The sequence below is a fragment of the Leucoraja erinacea genome, chromosome 3 (genome assembly GCF_028641065.1).
Source record: "Leucoraja erinacea ecotype New England chromosome 3, Leri_hhj_1, whole genome shotgun sequence".
Classification (NCBI taxonomy): domain Eukaryota; kingdom Metazoa; phylum Chordata; class Chondrichthyes; order Rajiformes; family Rajidae; genus Leucoraja; species Leucoraja erinaceus.
The window spans coordinates 109,721,298-109,739,439 of NC_073379.1; the positions used below are offsets into that span (position 1 = coordinate 109,721,298).

Genomic DNA, 18,142 nt, shown 5'->3' on the forward strand with positions numbered 1-18,142 from the left:
CACGGCCCGCCAAAACATCACAATTTAAAAACAGTGCCTACCCATATGCAATTCAAACTCTGAACACTCTATGATAACATCACAAAGCCACCCCGTGCATGTACTGTATACTGTATGTTGTCAGTGTTTTATATTATGTTATGTTCTGCTTACTGTGTTCTTCTGTACCACAAACTGTACGTCTGCATGACTGGAATCAGCTTATTGTGTAAAATCCTGTACTGAACATGAATTCCACCAGCTTGACTGTGTGGTCATTAAATAATCTTGAATCATGAATCTTGAATCTGATCAGGGCTGTGATTGACGGGGCTGAGCTCGGCCTCTCCTCAGCTGTGCCCCGCCCCTTTCATTGATTGTTCCACAGCTCCGGGCTCCCCCGGGTCCTAAAGCCCGTCGACAGGTTGTTATCCAGCCTCCCTTACCTCCTCTGGCAGCTTCTTCCATTTCCCCACGACCTTCTGTGTGAAAATATTGTTCTTCAGGTTCCAATTAAATCATGCACCTCTCACCACAAGCCTGTGTCCTCTAGTTCTCGATTCCACTACTACGGGTAAAATAATGTGCATTCACCTAACCCCCTCTGCCCCCTCAATGGTGTCAACCTATTGCCAGCCAGGCTTTGTCCTGCCCCATTCCTTCCATCGTTCTTCCATCTCCCATCCACCGCCCCCGCAATCAGTCTGAAGAAGAGTCCAGACCCGAAACATCACCTGTCCATGTTCTCCAGAGGTGTTACTTGACCCGCTGAGTTAATCCAGCACTTTGTGCCTTTTTGTTGTGAAGCAGCATCTGCAGTTCCATGTTTCTGCATCTTCACACTTGCAGCCAAATCCCCGAGATGGCAGTGTGCACAGTGTCAGCAGTTCAGCGAATGGGAATGCGTTTTGAACCAGGAAGTGAAGGATTGAAATGGCTTCGAAAGATCAGGTCGAGAGTTTAACGGAGGAGGTAGTTTGTCCCATCTGCCTGGATTTCTTCACCGATCCGGTGTCATTGGAGTGTGGGCACAACTTCTGCCGCTCCTGTATCACACAGAGTTGGGACAGGGAGGAGAGAAACTCCTGCCCGGAATGTAGAGAGCAGTTTACAGACCGCACCCTCAGGGTGAGTCGGGCCTTGGCGAGACTGTCTGAGAAAGCTCGAACACTGAGCCTGAATCAGACAGAGAAGGAAAGTAAACTTCAGTGCGAGGAACATCAGGAAGAACTGAAGCTGTTTTGTGAAACGGACAAGAAGCTGATCTGTGTGGTTTGTGCAGGTGGGCGGGAACACAAGTCTCACAGCTTCACGATGATAGCAGAAGCTGCAGAAATCTACAAGGTAAAGCAAATCGATGTTTGATCACATAATTGTTTAATTCCATCTTTATTGTCTGACACTTTTATTCTCTGAACCCCAAACACAATCCCAGGATCAGGTGAAATCTTCCATCCAGTCTCTCACAAAAGAGAAATCAGAGATCCAGCAAATGGAACAGCAACAGAAACAGAAGATTTCTGGAGTTCTGGTGAGGCTTTTAAGTTTCAATTTCCTGATCTTGTGTAGATTTGATCCCTGTGATGCGTGTAATAATAGGGCAGCGCAGTGACACAAGTAGTGCTGCTGTCGCCTAGTTCTGGTGAGCGGGTTCGATCCTGACCTCGGGTGCTGCCCGTATGATTCACGCCTTCTCCCTGTGATCGTGTCGGATTCCTTCCACGTCCCCAATACATGCTGGTTCAATGGTCAATCGGAGACTGTTATAATCCCTGGGAAAGTGGGTGGTGGATGGATCAATGGGAATTAATGGGTATGTTAAAAGGAATAGACAGCAGGGAATTGTATTGGGGGTAGAGGATTGATGGGTTGTAATGTCAGACATGTCAGAAGTGTTTAGACAAACTATCTAAATACATCTGAAGTCTGAAGAACGGTCTCGAGCCGAAACGTCGCCTATTCCTTCTCACAATAGACGCTGCCTCGCCCGCTGAGTTCCTCCAGCATTTTTGTCTACCTTATTCAAGCTATTGAATTGCCAAAGCAAATAAAACATGTACAGGCCAAGCGTCACCGTTAAAGTCGTGAGGAAACATAATCAGTGACATTATATATTGTTCTTCACCTTTTATTTCACAGGAACAATCACATGACCTTCAGTCCAGGATCACATCCCACTATGCTGAACTGCACCAGATTCTCATTGAGGAAGAGCAGGGCGCACTGGCAGATATCCGGGAGGAAGAGAGGAAGATTCTAAATACAATGGAGACAAATCTTGGAAATATTCAAGAGAATTTAAAATCCATTCAGGAGAAACTCTTAAAGTTGCAGCAACAGATGGATCAAAATAACAGTGTGGTGTTTCTGAAGGTGAGGGGTTACACTACAGTTTGGTGAATGAAAGTGCAGTCACAAAATGGTGGGTGACATTTCAGAAATAACTGCTGCATTTACCAGTAATTCGGAACCGAGTAAATGTTCCCCCTGTTCCAGCTGTTGTTGTTCAGAAACTAATTGGCCTCCCGCTGAATCTATGGGATCTCAGGCCTGTCTGGCCAGAATGTAGAGAGGTGTTTATATTATGTGGAGTTTTGAATAATGACAGGTGATCCTATATCTGATCCCAAGGACCACGAATGGACAGAGGGCAGTGAATATCTGGGATTCTCCAAACAAGAGACTGTGAGACTTTTACATGTTAATTTTAAACCAGAGGAGGATACATTTTTTTTAAAATGGGGAATTGTAATTGACGGGAATGAGGCAAAGAGGAGTTCAGTCCTGGGCTAGATCAGCCATGGCCACAATGTGGGGATTAACATTGAAATCTAGAATGTGGCGCACATCAGATTGATCATCTATATCCTCTTCCCATCAGCAGTGGGTGGTCACCTTGAGAGAATTTGTTCGGTTTGTTTTGTCCACCTTGTTCCACCATAGAATGACATCTCATTCTACACCATAGACAGGCCATTTGGCCCATCCTATCCAGTCAAGATTTCTGCTCCACTCATCATCCCTCCTCTCTATTCTCCACACCCGGTAACAATACCCCAAATTCCATGAGCCCTAATGTGTTCACCCCACTGTTAATCCTGGCTAAATTGGACCAGCCAGGATGTCAACACGGGGTTTAAGTTTCAGGGTTTGCTGGGAGATTTGGTCAAATTGGAATTGCTCTCTGGGACAGGCTGCGAGAGATGCCAGGAAGTCTGGAACTTAGATACAATTTGCAAGCAAAGAATGGGAAGCCTTGCAAATCCTGTCAATCTGGTACTAAATGCATAGAATGGATTGGATGGCTGCAAACCAGACATATACCTTGTAAATAGCTTGTAAATAATGTTGCAGAGTCTGACTCTGCTAAGTGTTGATTGGATGGGGTGTTGAGCCTTGTCTGAGAGTTCTGTTCATCAGGGTAAATTTTTCCAAGTTGACTTCATCTTGAAATCGGTTGTGGATACAATGTATTGAATTGTTGTATCATTGGGTTAGGGAAATGCCTGTTATGTATGGGGTTAATCAATATCTGTAATTGGGTGATTAAGAGACCGCCCTCGTGTGGTTAGGCCCCTCGGGTTCTCGGGGCATATAAAAGTCCCTGGTTACAAGGCTCGGGGCCGATCTTCTGGAAGAGCATTCAGGACCGTGTACCCTTGTGGAGTGCCTCTGTCTGTGCGAGGCCTAGAGGGCTTGAACAGATAGACGCAGGGATCAAACCCACGGTGGGATAGGTACAGTCTGTGATCTGTGGCGTGCTTTTGCTAGAATAAAATTTAGTTGATTATCAAGTGCTTGATTCAGTGTTTTTACTGAAACTAGACTGGGGGGAAGCTTAGAACCGAGCAATTATCACCGCTTGCATTTAAATTTATCTCTGCTGTTGGCTTCAGTCCCTCCAATGCAAGTGAGGTCCATGTTCTCATGACTGCATTCCTTTAGGTATTTATTGAAGACCACGTTACATTTCAACTTTATTTATTGGTCTCCCCTTCGATTTGAGATATTATTTCATCCCCACACATTTAAATCCACCGATAATATTAAATTCCCTCTCATCATTCCTGACATCTTCTCCAGATGAAATCCCACGACCTGCCCAGTCTTTTCATTAAGTTCCATCCTCTCAGTTATGGCGTCATTCTCATGAACATTCCTTGTGCTTTCCCCCATCGTTCTACATCTCTGCGACAATATCCGCTTTCTCTCTGCATGACAGTGGTGATAAGAGTTGGGAAATGGGAATTATCAGAGGGTTGTAGAAATTTGGTGAAATTCCCGCTGTCGGGATGAGGACCGTCCATCTCAGTCAATTGAGATTTGTGTTTTATTTCTTTCAGGAGGAAACTGGTCGCAAGCGAAGGTAGGACATTGCCTTGACGGAAACAGTGTACGTTTTTGTGGAACAGCTCAAAACATTTCTAATGCTCAGTGTATAACCAGCTGTTCAATATTTGCAGGGTTAGTGATGAAGCCAAACCACTGGCGATGGTAGATGAAGCCTTGCCGATTGAAAAATTTCATTGCCCTGTTTCGTTCAACACGACATTCAAAGAAACATCTGATGACTTCAAGCAAGGTAAAGCTTGTACCTTTTCCATTATTCTTGTTTCTGATATATTTAACCAATACCAAAATGCACACATTAATGGTCTTTTGGACTGAAGGGAAATTGGATCCACCACTAAACCCATCAGCTGGGAAGCATCACAGAGTCAGACATTCATACACTCCTGCTTTGGGTGAAATACTGGGGCTATTCACCCTATCTGTGCACTTTATATAGATCTTATATACATCTATAAAAACACCCTTGCAGGGCTCCAAAGACAAATGGCCCTGCCTGTCCAACGTCTCCTTATAACCCAGCCCTTCAGACCTGATGAAATTATCGTAAATCCTTTTGCACCCTCTCTAATTTGCTAACAACCTTATTGTGTCAAATTATTTAATATCCTGACCTATGAAAGCATGAGTGACAAACACAATCTTCACCACACTGCCTGTCACTGTTGCATCTTCCATGGCACTGTGTACCTGCAGCCCGAGATCTCTCAGTTCTATAAAGTTCCCCGTTTACTGTGTATGTCCTGCCCTGGTTTATCTCAGCAAAGTGCATCACCTCACCTTCACATGAATAAATCCCACCTGCCGTTCCTGAGCCCATTGGCCCAGTTCACAGGGATCCCATTTACTCTCAGATAACCTTCTTCACTCTCCACAATGTCACCAATTTTAGTTCCATCTGCAAACTGACTAACCGTGCAACCTACATACACACACAAATGTGTATATAAATAAGGAACAACAGTGGACTCTGTCTCCAGTCTGAAATACGACCCTCTACCAACATCCTCTGTCTGCGACCTTCAGGTAAATGTTGTATTCCATCGGCTAGTTCACCCCGCTTTCCATGAGATCCAACCTTCCAGAGCGGCCTCCCATGCAGTGTGTAGAAGTTGCATCTCCCAGAGGGCAGTGAATATTTAATTGTAATTGTAATTGTAAATCTTTATTGTCATTTCCTGAGTATTCGCATACTCAGAGGAAACAAAAAAAACGTTTCTCGACCAGTGTCCATTCAGTTTTCGTTACAAAATAAATAGCAATTAAAGTTAAAATACATGTCATGAACAATTTAACCCTCTAATAACATTCAATAACATTCAACAGCCGTTCCGACTGGCAGCGGGGTGTTTGTGCGCGATACTTGGCAGGGGGGAAAGTTCATTTAACAGTCTTATAGCCTGTGGGAAGAAGCTGAGGAGCATCCTGCTGGTTTTGCAGCTGATGCTCCTGTACCTCTTCCCAGATGGATTTGGAATATTGTGCCCAAGATGATGTTGAAAAGCTGATTTTTTGGATATCTGCAACTTGGCGATAAATAAATATTTGATAGATCTAAATGTTAAGATTATGGGGAAAATCACTCAGGAGAGTAATTGGTGCCAGCTTATATCAGCCATGATCGCATTGAATGGAGGGGCAAGCCTGAGGAGCGGATCCTAATCCTGCTCCTGTTTTCTTGTGTTCCTATGCTCCTGTGTACCGATAAATTGACAGACTTGACACTGAGGAATTGCAGCAAAGATTAACAATACTTGTTCCTGGGACAATGATTTTGTTGTGCAGGGTGAGGTTGGGTAGACTAGGCTTGTGTACTTGAGAGTTCGGTGTATAGGGTGATTTCACGAAAGGTCACTGGAGCGTAGATCCTCACCCACGCGATCGCAAAATTTAACTGGAGTACAATCGTCACTTCCGGTACATGTTAGTGATGCTGAAAACACGCACTTTCACACCCGTTAAAAACCGCGAAAACGGCCAGTTTTTGAGCTGTAAATTACTGTGCCAGTCGGGGTGACCGTGAGGCACAGCTACCTAACTTTACAGTCCAGAAGAAAGATAAAAACTAAGGTAAATTCAAGAGGGAGCTGAAGGTGCAAAAACAGCGGAAGTGGTCAGCGGACATTTGCCGTGGAGATATAAAGATAGAAAATATCGGGAATTATCGCGTTTGCTCGCTGCATTTCATCAAAAGTAAGTCATTATAGACTTTTTTTCTTTATTCATTTGTTATATGAAAAGTTTTAAAAGTGAAAAATCCATTAGTAAAATTGCAAAATCGCCCATGGTTCTCAGGTGGGTTTTAACATGCAAAATGAAAACGCTTCTGAAGCTCCATTTACCATTTAAATAATCGTAAAGTATCAATGCGTTTTGAAATAAATTTTACTCAGATGCAAGCTAAGGAATGGGATAATTGTCAGCTGTTAATTGGACACAATCAGGACATTTTATTATTTGCCAAAATATATTTCTCAATGTTTCTTGTTTAAAGCCTGCACATTCACCCAAACTACTTATTTATTTATCATCTAATAACAGACAAGCCTGCAGCATGGAATGATGTCAACAATCCTGATTGGGCACCCACTGTGAGCATTGAGAAATATATTTACCAATGGGGGGGAGGGTGCCCCCTCCCATTGGTACGGAACATTTGCATTTTTCAGCATGAAATTGTGCAATATGGTGCATACTGTAGCGACTTATAACTTACACCAATGCAATATATATGCTTTAAATTGGATTGGAGCGTTTTTGAAAGGGGGGAGGCTGTGTGATCATTGATCACTGGACTTGGGGATACCCGGTGAGGGAGTGGAGCATCCGAGTGGGGAGAGGGTGTGGAAGAAGGGTGTCCCCCCTCCCGGGGTAGGAACTTTTTGAAATTTGATGTATTAAAATCATGTTTTAGTTCACTGTAGAAGTATGATTTCAATGTTTTTTGTATGAAGTATTTTTAAGAGGTAACTTATTAAGGGGTAACTTTATCCACACAAAGGGTGGTGGGTGTATGGAACAAGCTGCCAGAGGAGGTAGTTGAGGCAGGGACCATCCCAACATTTAAGAAATAGTGAGACTGATACATGGATAGGACAGGTTTGGAGCTATGGACCAAAAGCAGGTGGCGTAGCTGGGACATGTTGGCGGGTGTGGGCAAGTTGCACCGAAGGGCCTGTTTTCACACTGTATCACTCTATGACTACATTATACCTCCACCATGCATGAATGCTTCCAAATCAAGTAATCGAGTTTTATTGCCATATACTCAAGCATAGAAACATAGAAAATAGGTGCAGGAATAGGCCATTGGCCCTTCGAGCCAGCACTGCCATTCAATATGATCATGGCTATTCATATAAAATAAGCACCTCTTTCCTGTTTTTTCAACATATCCCTTGATTCAGAACTCTCTACGTGAAGAATGTTTGTCCTCATCTCAGTCCTAACTGCCCCCCCCCTTTATTCTTAAACTGTGACCCCTGGTTCTGAACATCGGGAACATTTTTCTTGCAGTTATAATAAGTGAAAATCTAGCAGGCAAGCAGGATGCTTTCTCCAACCACCCCCATTTGAAGTCCACTATCTTCCACCATTTCTACCCAGTGCTTGGTACTTACTTCCAGCAGCCACTGGTTGACCTCCAGGATGCACCGAGCTGCAGCCTGATCCATGCCGGTCACCTGGGCAAATTCGACACAGAGACTCTCTCTCTCCCCCCCACTCTCTTCCGCTCTCTCTCCTCGCAACCCCCCTCTCTCTCTCCCCCCACTCTCTTCCGCTCTGTCATCTCAGCCCTCCCTCCCTCTCTCTCTCTCTCCCCTCTCTCTCTCTCTCCTCTCTCTCCCTCTCCCCTCTCTCTTTCTCTCTCTCTCTCTCTCCTCTCTCCTCTCTCCTCTGTCTCTCCTCGCACCCCCTCTCTCACCCGTCCCCCCTCTCACTCTCACTTCCCCCCTCTCCCGCCTCACTCTTCCCCCTCTCTCTCCCATACCTCTCTCCCCTCTCTCTCCCCCCTCCTCTCTCCCTCTTCTCTCTCTCCATTCACGCCCCCTCTGTCTCTCCCCTCTCACCCCCATCTCTCTCCCCCCACTGTCTCCCTGTCTCTTTCCCCTCTCTCTCTTTCCACCTCCCTTTGAGAGTCTGTCCCTTCGGCACAGAGACTCTTGCGGCAGCGGCAGCGGCGTGACGCTTCCGACGCCACCGACGGCCCGGGACACTCGCACTGGCCAGAGTGCTCCATGGCCAGAGCTGCAGCGAGCAACACGCCGGCCCCGGCAACCACTCGTCCATCCCAGCTCCCCGCATCTGTTCCGGCCGCTGGTTCTGCTCCTATCCCTCCCTCAGCCCTGCTCTCCAACACTCGCAGACCATGCAGTTTATCCGAGTTTTGAATTTTTCGTTGATCACAACATTTCTCACCACTGAGAGATTTCTGATGAGTGTGAGGGTGTGAGAGTTTGCTTGAGGGCGTGAGTCTCACGCTCAAAGCATGAGAGTTGGCAGCCCTGCCTAGATAAGTGCCTCAAATATAATGATTAGACCTCACCACTGTAGCATGTTCCAGATATCAACAATTCTCAGTGTAAAGAAAACTTACTGCTCAGCTCCACTTTCAAATTCCTTGCTCTGAAGATGAATCTGCACTCTTGATTTGAGATCCCTGTTGCAGCACCGATCTCTGCTGCACTCCACCAGTCACAGACCTCCATGCAGAAAAAACTCATCCTTCTACCGCTACCTCCTACCTCCAACCACCAAGCCAATTGTGGATCCATTTCACCAGCTTGCCTTGAATCCCACCAGCCTTCACTTTCTGGACCAGCCTCATATGTGGAACATTAAGTCCCTCAGTGAAGTCCATATATTGGTTCACAATGAGATCAGAGTGTTCTTGGTTGTACACACCCATCAAATCTACCCGTGAATCCCCTCTCAGCGACCCTACAACCACAAGTCTCCACTCATTCTGTATAACACCTGAACATTCAACCTGTGCTTCCTTCCATGGTCCAAGTCACCCCTCCTTCTCTCTCATTCAAAGAAACAGGGGCAGGTCATCTGGCCTCTCATGTCTCCCCCATTCACTATAATCATGGCGACTCCACCCCACACCTCTACCTCCTCTTTAATAACCTCAAACTACCACTCACCTCTATATCAATCTGCCTCCATATCTGAATAGCCAGCTTCATTTCTCCATCCCCACCGCAATCTCGCAGTCCTCCACACTCGTCCTCCCCGTCCATCCTCCCCATCTCACGAAATTCCCCTCTCCATTCTTGGATAAAGACTCCGGGAAAGGTGTCCGATGTGGTTGGGGTGATACCCCGGGCAAGGTTTCAGTTGTCCGCTCACCTGTGCCTGAGCCCGAGCGGCTACCACCCCCGGGGACTCTCTGATTCTCTGCTTCTCCCCCCAGTCTCCGTCATCCTGGATGTGGAAACATTGAATCCGAAGCTCGAGGTGTCTGAAGATCGGATGGGGGTGAAAGAGAGGCGGAACGGGAGGCGTTTCCCTGTCACCGAGAAGAGTTTTACAAACAGTCCGAGTGTGCTGGGATCGGAGGGATTCACATCGGGAAGACATTACTGGGAGGTGGACCTGGCGGGGAGTTGGCGCTGGAGGCTGGGAGTCGCCGCAGAGTCTGTGGAGAGGAAGGGACGGTGCACACTGACCCCGGAGACTGGAGTCTGGAGCATCGGGCGGTGGGGGGGTCACAGGTTTGAAGCGTTAACCTCCCCTCCATCCCCTCTCACCGCCTGTCCCATCCCCGAGAGGGTGGGAGTTTATCTCAGTTACGAGTCCGGGACAGTTTCATTTTATGACGCAGACACCAAGTCCCATGTCCACACCTTCACTGGGAATGAATTCACAGAGAAATGTTACCCTTACATCTGGACTCAGGATGGAAGCTGGATGAGAATCAGCTCTGGTTCCTCTCCGGATGTGTAAATCAAATGTAAATGTGGAAAGAGTGAAATAAACAGCAACTGAAATCAGAGCAGTTGATCCGTTCATTTCAATATGATAACCGCGTCCGGCAATGGAACAGAAATACTTTTGTGAAAATATAAAGATTGAAACTATCTCCCTTCTCGCGGGTTCAGCAGCTGCCGCGGGCGGAGGGTCCTCAGCTCCAGGCTCCCCCGGGTCCTAAACTCAACCCGAGTCACAACGCGACACAAGCGCAGTTGGTGCGGACTTCAACAGCGGCATAAAGGCGAGTTTCTGAACCTTCTGAATTTTGTAGTCGGCAGGGCAGTACTCTGCATATTGCCAACTTGGACAATTGTTTACATTTTTTATTTTTTATCAAGTCAATTAACCTACAAACCTGTACGTCTTTGGAGTGTGGGAGGAAACCGAAGATCTCGGAGAAAACCCCACACAGATCACGGGGAGAACGTACAAACAGAACGTACAGACAGCACCCGTAGTCGGGATTGGGTATTCGGCGCTGCATTCGCTGTAAGGCAGCAACTCTCCACCGTGGCCGCCCGAGGAGGTCAAGCAGCAAGGATGTCCTACTGCAGATGTACAGCGCCCTGGTGAGACCGAACCCGGGTCTCTGGCGCTGCATTTTGCTGGAAGGCAGCAACTCTACTGCTGTGCCACCGTGACCGTAGGTGGAGATAGGAGGGCGGAATAACATCGGAAATTCCCTGAAGTGAGAGAAGTGTACAGTTGGCAAGGAGTTTGTATTTTCTCGCCGTGACCACGTGGTTTTTCACCGATATCTTCAATTTCCTCCCACACTCCAAAGAAGTACAGGTTTATTGGTTAATTGTGTTCGTATAATTGTAAACTGTCCCTAGTGTGTGTAGGATAGCGTTAGTGTGCGGGGATCGCTGGTCGGCGCGGACTCGATGCGCCGAAGCAACAGTTTGCGCGGTTTATCTCTAAACCAAACAATCTAAAGTGTCTTTATGCACCCTCACGCCCACTATTCGGCCTTTCTCTCCAACAAGTTGTGTACTTACCTACGTACAGTTTTACATACAACCTGGGCAGCAGACAAGTGTCGCCACGTGTCTGATTCCGACACAGCACTGCACAGCACTGCACAGCACTGCACAGCACTTAGCAACAGGACCCCCCCCCCCACGCCGGTCAGTACCCATCATTCTTGATGTCTACCTTGCTCTCGACGAAGATGGCTGGGATGTACTGTTAAAATTGTACGAGGCATTGGTGAGGCCAATTCTGGAGTATGGTGTACACTTTTGGTCGCCTAATTATAGGAAGGATGTCAACAAAATAGAGAGAGTACAGAGGAGATTTACTAGAATGTTGCCTGGGTTTCAGCAACTAAGTTACAGAGAAAGGTTGAACAAGTTAGGGCTTTATTCTTTGGGGTGCAGAAGGTTAAGGGGGGACTTGATAGAGGTCTTTAAAATGATGAGAGGGATAGACAGAGTTGACGTGGATAAGCTTTTCCCACTGACAGTAGGGAAGATTCAAACAAGAGGATATGACTTGAGAATTAAGGGACAGAAGTTTAGGGGTAACATGAGGGGGAACTTCTTTACTCAGAGAGTGATAGCTGTGTGGAATGAGCTTCCAGTGGAAGTGGTGGAGGCAGGTTCGATTTTATCATTTAAAAATAAATTGGATAGGTATATGGATGGGAAAGGAATGGAGGGTTATGGTCTGAGTGCAGGTAGATGGGACTAGGGGAGAATAAGTGTTCGGCACAGACTAGAAGGGCCGAGGTGGCCTGTTTCCGTGCTGTAATTGTTATATGGTTATATGGTTCTCCAAGAGGAACTGTATGTATGTATTCATCATTTCCACAGAGCGCACCCAGACACACAAAGACGCAGAAAAAGAGAGAGACACACACACACATGACAACCTTGATGACATTATTTTATTGCAGTGAACAGAAGCTGTCTGAAGAATGGTCTCGACCCAAAGGTCACCCATTCCTTCTATCTGGAGATGCTGCCTGACCCGGTGAGTTACCACAGCATGCTGTGTCTATCTTTAGTGTAAACCAGCATCTGCAGTTCCTTCCTACACTGTTCATCAAACAGCTGTACACTTAACAATCTATTCACAATCCCTGTTTGCAACAACAGATTTATATTGTTCACCTCTCTGGTGAAGTTAGTACGCAGTCTACATCTCCCTGCGCAAGTTAGTGTTCATAAGACCTTACGAACATAAGGTCACATAGAATAATTAAGAGCAATAAATAAATGTAATTAAATAATAGAAATATGACTAAACTTACAACTGATCAATGCATTCAGCATGGCCCTAGTAATGAACAATTAACTGATACAATCAGTAGTGGTATACACAGAAAGTAGGTCTGAAGGAGGGTCCCGACCCAAAACGTCACCGATCCATGTTCTCCACAGATGCTGCCTGGCCCTCTGAGTTGCTCCAGCACTCTGTGAAACATCACCTATCCATGTTCTCCACAGATGCTGCCTGGCCCGCTGAGTTACTCCAGCACTTTGTGAAACGTCACCTATCCATGTTCTCCACAGATGCTGCCTGACCTACTGAGTTACTCCAGCACTCTGTGAAACGTCACCTATCCATGTTCTCCACAGATGCTGCCTGACCCGCTGAGTTACTCCAGCACTGTGTATCTCTTTGTTCGGGTAGATCTATTGCTTCGGGATAAATGGATCAAAGGATTTGTGGGGGGGGGGGTGGCTGGAACAGGGGCCTGAAGTGTTTCATTAACCGTTCGTGTGTTGACTGGGTTTGTTGAGGTCAAATGGTCAACTCCTGGTAATATGTTCAGGGTTTCTGAATACTTAGCTGTGAGGCAACACATTAGTGCAGCAGGTGGAACCGCTGCCTCACAGTCACTGTTAAATGGCGTTGATTTGAACCACGGTGGTGCAGCGGTAGAGTTGCTGCCTCACAGCACCAGAGACCCGGGTTCGATCCTGACTACGGGTGCTTATCTGTACCAAGTTTGTACGTTCTCCCCGTGACCTGCGTGAGTTTTCTCCGAGGTCTTCGGTTTCCTCCCACATTCCAAAGACGTACATGTTTTTAAGCTAATTGGCTTTGGTACAACTGTAAACGGTCCCCAGTGTGTGTAGGATAATGTTAATGTGCGGGGTTCGCTGGTTGGCACCGACTTGTTGGGCTGAAGGGCCTGTTTCCGTGCTCTAAACTAAATTAAACTAGTGGCTTGTACAGTTGTATCAAATCCTGCACTTCGTACCTTCATGGACCCAGCAAATGTGCCAAACCACATCCGTTACCACCCTGCCCATTCCTGGTGCAATTTTCATGGAGCTGTGTGTCTGCATTCCAATGTCTCTATCATCTGCTAAAAGTAACACAGGGCGTAGCTTTTTAATGTATATAATGTGCCCTGGCCTGTCTTATGAAACTTGCAACACTTTTATCCGAGTTAAATCCGAGTTAGATTCAGCCTTTAATCCGCACATTGGCCCAGTTCATGAGAAGCTTGTTCCATCCCAGATAAATGGATTCACTCTCCAAAATGTCACCATAGAAACGTAGAAACATAGAAAATAGGTGCAGGAGTGGGCCATTCACCCCTCGAGCGAGCACTGCCATGTAATATGATCTTGGCTGATCAACAAAAATCAGTACCCCATTCCTACTTTCTCCCCATATCCCTTGATTCTGTTAACCCCAAGAGCTATATCCAACTCTCTCTTGAATACACCCAGTGAATTGGCCTCTACTGCCTACTGTGACAGAGAATTCCACAGATTCACAACTCTCCAGGTAAAAAACTTCTCCCTCATCTCAGTCCTCTACGACCTATGTAGATCAATCATGATAGCTGATCTGATGTACACCCGTAGACAGTAAGGGATACTGACATTGTGTTAACACTGTTTCTTCGAGAGCTCCAGTTACATTCTTAAGTCTGGCCGGCTCTCATAAGGTAGTTATCCTACTGGCGCAGGGAGCACAACAGGTGCTGTCGCTACATATTGCGAAGGTACAGGATGATTATCTGTAAAGAAAATATAATATTTTATGTTTATAATTGCTTAAGCACAGCAGAAGGGGTGTCAGGTCGGAAAATAGTTCGGCATACCCAGGGACCTTTGGCTACGTGAGGGCACACATATACAACTATATGTTAAGGTCACCAAGAGTCTTAAGGCTCTGAACTTGCTATGCTTGTTATTTTAAAAAAAGGAAAACCGTATCTGGTCAGACGATGTCCAGGGATAAAACGGGTTAATCTATGTAGGGGTAGATACTGATTTCAGATTTCACTGCACCAGGGCTGCTGCAACATCGGCAGCAAGGGTTGTTTACGTTCTGTTGGATCACATCCTAATGGCTGTAGCACGGTAAAAAACGAAAGAGTTCGTTTTTTCCAAACATTTATAATAACCCAATGCCAGACCAAAGGTATTTGGCAACTCTATTTACATACTTTATTTATAGTACCACCCGGGAGGTGTTACTATGATTATTACTTCATTAACAGCATCAGCATGTTTTAAATCAATGTCATGACTGTATGCATTATGAAGGTTTTCCCTCATTGCCCTAGAAGCAGTTGTGGTTGTGTAGACTCATCTCTCACGGCATGAAAATCACAGCTTTGAAGTCTTCACGTAGTCACTCACGTGAGTCCGAAGTAAAATAGTAAGATTAAACGAGAACTTACCAGTTTGAAGTTTGATCGTTATTTTATGAGGAGTTATGATGATGGATTACGTGCCCTCCGCTCCCACCCTCATAAAGATCAGCTGGAAGTTATGTTTGTCTCGCGTATCTTACTAGTATGCTTCGGTAATTATTATCTGTGATTTCACACCGCTGCTTTGAAGAATGGCGCGCATGCGCACGGACGGGGTCTTCTTCACGTAGCCCATCATCGTAACTCCTCTTAAAATAAAGATCAAACTTCAAACTGGTAAATTCGCGTTTAATCTTACTATTAAAGTGTACAGCAATGGGGGGTATGAATATTGATCTCTCTAACTGTGTGAGAGTGGGAGAGAGAGAGAGTGGGTGTGTGTGAGTGTGAGAGAACGTTTGAGAGAGGGAGACAGTGCGAGGGGGGGAGAGAGAGTGTGTGAAACAAAGTGTGAGGGAGAGTGCGTGAGTGTGACAGTGATAGAAGGGAGGAGGGTGGGAGGGGCGTGAGGTGGGAGCACCATGCTGTGGGAGAGGGGCAGTGAGGAAGGAGTGCTGTGCTGTGGGGGAGGGGCAGTGAGGAGGGAGAGGAGATGGGGAGGGAGCCTTAACTACCTTGCAGTTAACCCTGTAGATGAGATAGTGGGATAACATAGAACTAGTGTGTGAATGTATGATCGGTGCAGACTCGGTGGGTTGAAGGGCCTGTTTCTACACTGTATCTCTAAATTAAACATAGAACTAATTTAAGGGAGAGTTAGATAGAGCTCTAGGGGCTAGTGGAATCAAGGGATAAGGGGAGAAGGCAGGCACTTGGTTCTTGGTCCTCCAAAATATTCCAAATGGAATTTAAACTGGAGGTGGTGAAGGGAGGGATTAAGCCAGAAAGGGTTATTGGGAAGAAAGAGCTACTTTAAATTTAGTTGCATCTGGGCTGGGTAACTATAGTTGGGTGGAGATTATTCCATGCTTTAATTGTGCGGGGGAAGAACGAATTACTGTATATATCTGTCTTGGTAGCTGGAATCACAAATTGGATCGATGCCCTCGTCTGCTCCTAATTGGTTTGGGTTTGGTGTAGGTCTTGTAGTCTATGTCGAGCTGACCATTTAACATTTTGTTACTGCATAGTTACTGATTGGGGATGATCAGCCATGATCACAATGTATGGCAGTGCTGGCTCGAAGGGCCGAATGGCCTCCTCGTACACCTATTTTCTATGTTTCTATGTAACTATTGTATGAATGGATGATTGATGGTCGGTGCGGACTTGGTGGGCCGAAGGGCCTGTTTTGGTGCTGTATCTCTTTAAAAAAGCCTTTGTTTCTTTAGAACACAGACTGTTCTGCGGGTAACTATTGACATTGACAATAATTGCTTCTATTGACACTGGTCAAATGATAGTCTGTTAAGCATACAGTCTTTACCTGCAGCTACAAAATAGACTTGTAGTTCTTAAATGAAGACATTTATTTTTTGAAAATCCTGTGGGATTTTTGCTAACGCTATTCTGAAACTGAAACCCCCTCTTGCTCTTGCAGCGCCATGTTCTATAACAAGTTTCATAGCAAGCAGCTCTCTGTGTGGCATTGGTGAGTAATAATAATAATGAAATGCAGACGTTGGAAATATGACAAAGGTGGCGCAGCGGTTGAGTTGCTGCCTCATAGCGCCAGAGACCCGGATTCCATCCTGACTGCTGTCTGTATGTAGTTTGTACGTTATCCCTGTGACCCGTGTGGATTTTCTCTGGGATCTTCGGTTTCCTCCCACACTCCAAAGACGGGCAGGTTTGTAGGTTAATTCGCTTGCTGTAAATGTAAATTGTCCCTGGTGTGTGTAGTGTGCGGGGATCACTGGTCGGCGCTGACTCGGTGGGCCGAAGGTCCTGTTTCCGTGCTGTGTCTCTAAACTACACTAAACTTTAACTAATCAGTCATGGTCATCGAATAGTGGAGCAGGTGCAAGATTAATCCTGCTACTATTAATCCTGATATATCTGGTACCTGATAATTAATATTAATCCTGAAATAAGTACTCATGCTTGAGTAAGGGTGGGGGGGACAGCCTACCTGGGGGCAGCGACAGTGACCGGGTCTCTGGCACAAAGACCGGTCCGGTTGCTCAGAAGGGTAAGGAAAAGAAGGGGAGGGCAATTGTAATAGGGGACTCTATAGTCATGGGGTCGGATAGGCGATTCTGTGGACGCAGACAGGAGACCCGGATGGTAGTTTGCCTCCCTGGTGCCAGGGTCAGGGATGTGTCTGAACGTGTCCAAGAAATCCTGAAATGGGAGGGAGAGGAGCCTGAGGTTGTGGTGCATATAGGTACCAACGACATAGGTAAAAAAAGAGAAGAGGTCCTGAAAGAAGAATTTAGGGAGTTAGGTAGAGAGTTAAGGAGAAGGACTGGAAAGGTAACAATCTCAGGATTACTGCCTGTGCCACGTGACAGTGAGAGTAGGAATGGAGTGAGGTGGAGGATAAATGCGTGGATGAGGGACTGGTGCAGTGGGTATGGATTCAAGTTTCTGGATCATTGGGACCTCTTTTGGGGAAGGTGCGACCTGTACAGAAAGGACGGGTTGCACTTGAACTCAAGGGGGACCAATATCCTGGCGGGGAGATTTGCAAAGGCTACTGGGGAGACTTTAAACTAGTATGGTTGGGGGGAGGGACTAAAATTGGGAAAGCTAGCAGTCAGTGTGTGAAGCAGGAGGCAGAGAAGGGAAGCACTCTGACCCAAAATGTAGGGGAGAGAGAAGAAAAAGAAAATAATCAGAGAATAAGAGAGGGTGGGTTTCTTAAATGTGTATATTTTAATGCTAGGAGCATTGTAAGAACAGTGGATGAACTTAGAGCCTGGATTGACACCTGGAAGTATGATGTTGTGGCGATCAGTGAAACATGGTTGCAGGAGGGCTGTGATTGGAAACTAAATATTCCAGGATTTTGTTGCTTCAGGTGTGATAGAATTGGAGGGGCAAGAGGTGGATGTGTTGCATTGCTTATCAGGGAAGATATTACAGCAGTGCTTTGGCAGGATAGATTAGAGGGCTCGTCTAGGGAGGCTATTTGGGTGGAACTGAGAAATGGGAAAGGGGTAGCAACACTTATAGGGGTGTATTATAGACCGGCAAATGGGGAGCGAGAATTGGAAGAGCAAATATGTGAGGAGATTGCAGATATTAGTAGTAAGCACAAGGTAG

The 18,142-nt window shown here is 46.1% G+C and overlaps 1 protein-coding gene across 1 annotated transcript; it reads left to right on the forward strand.

The window, feature by feature from the left end:
- The first annotated feature begins 912 nt into the window (after positions 1–912).
- On the forward strand, positions 913–10,281 carry LOC129694368 (zinc-binding protein A33-like). Its single transcript, XM_055631070.1, has 6 exons — positions 913–1,323; positions 1,415–1,510; positions 2,119–2,352; positions 4,323–4,345; positions 4,443–4,561; positions 9,512–10,281. The coding sequence occupies exons 1-6, from the start codon at positions 913–915 to the stop codon at positions 10,279–10,281; spliced, it is 1,653 nt and encodes a 550-aa protein (XP_055487045.1).
- Positions 10,282–18,142: the final 7,861 nt, after the last annotated feature.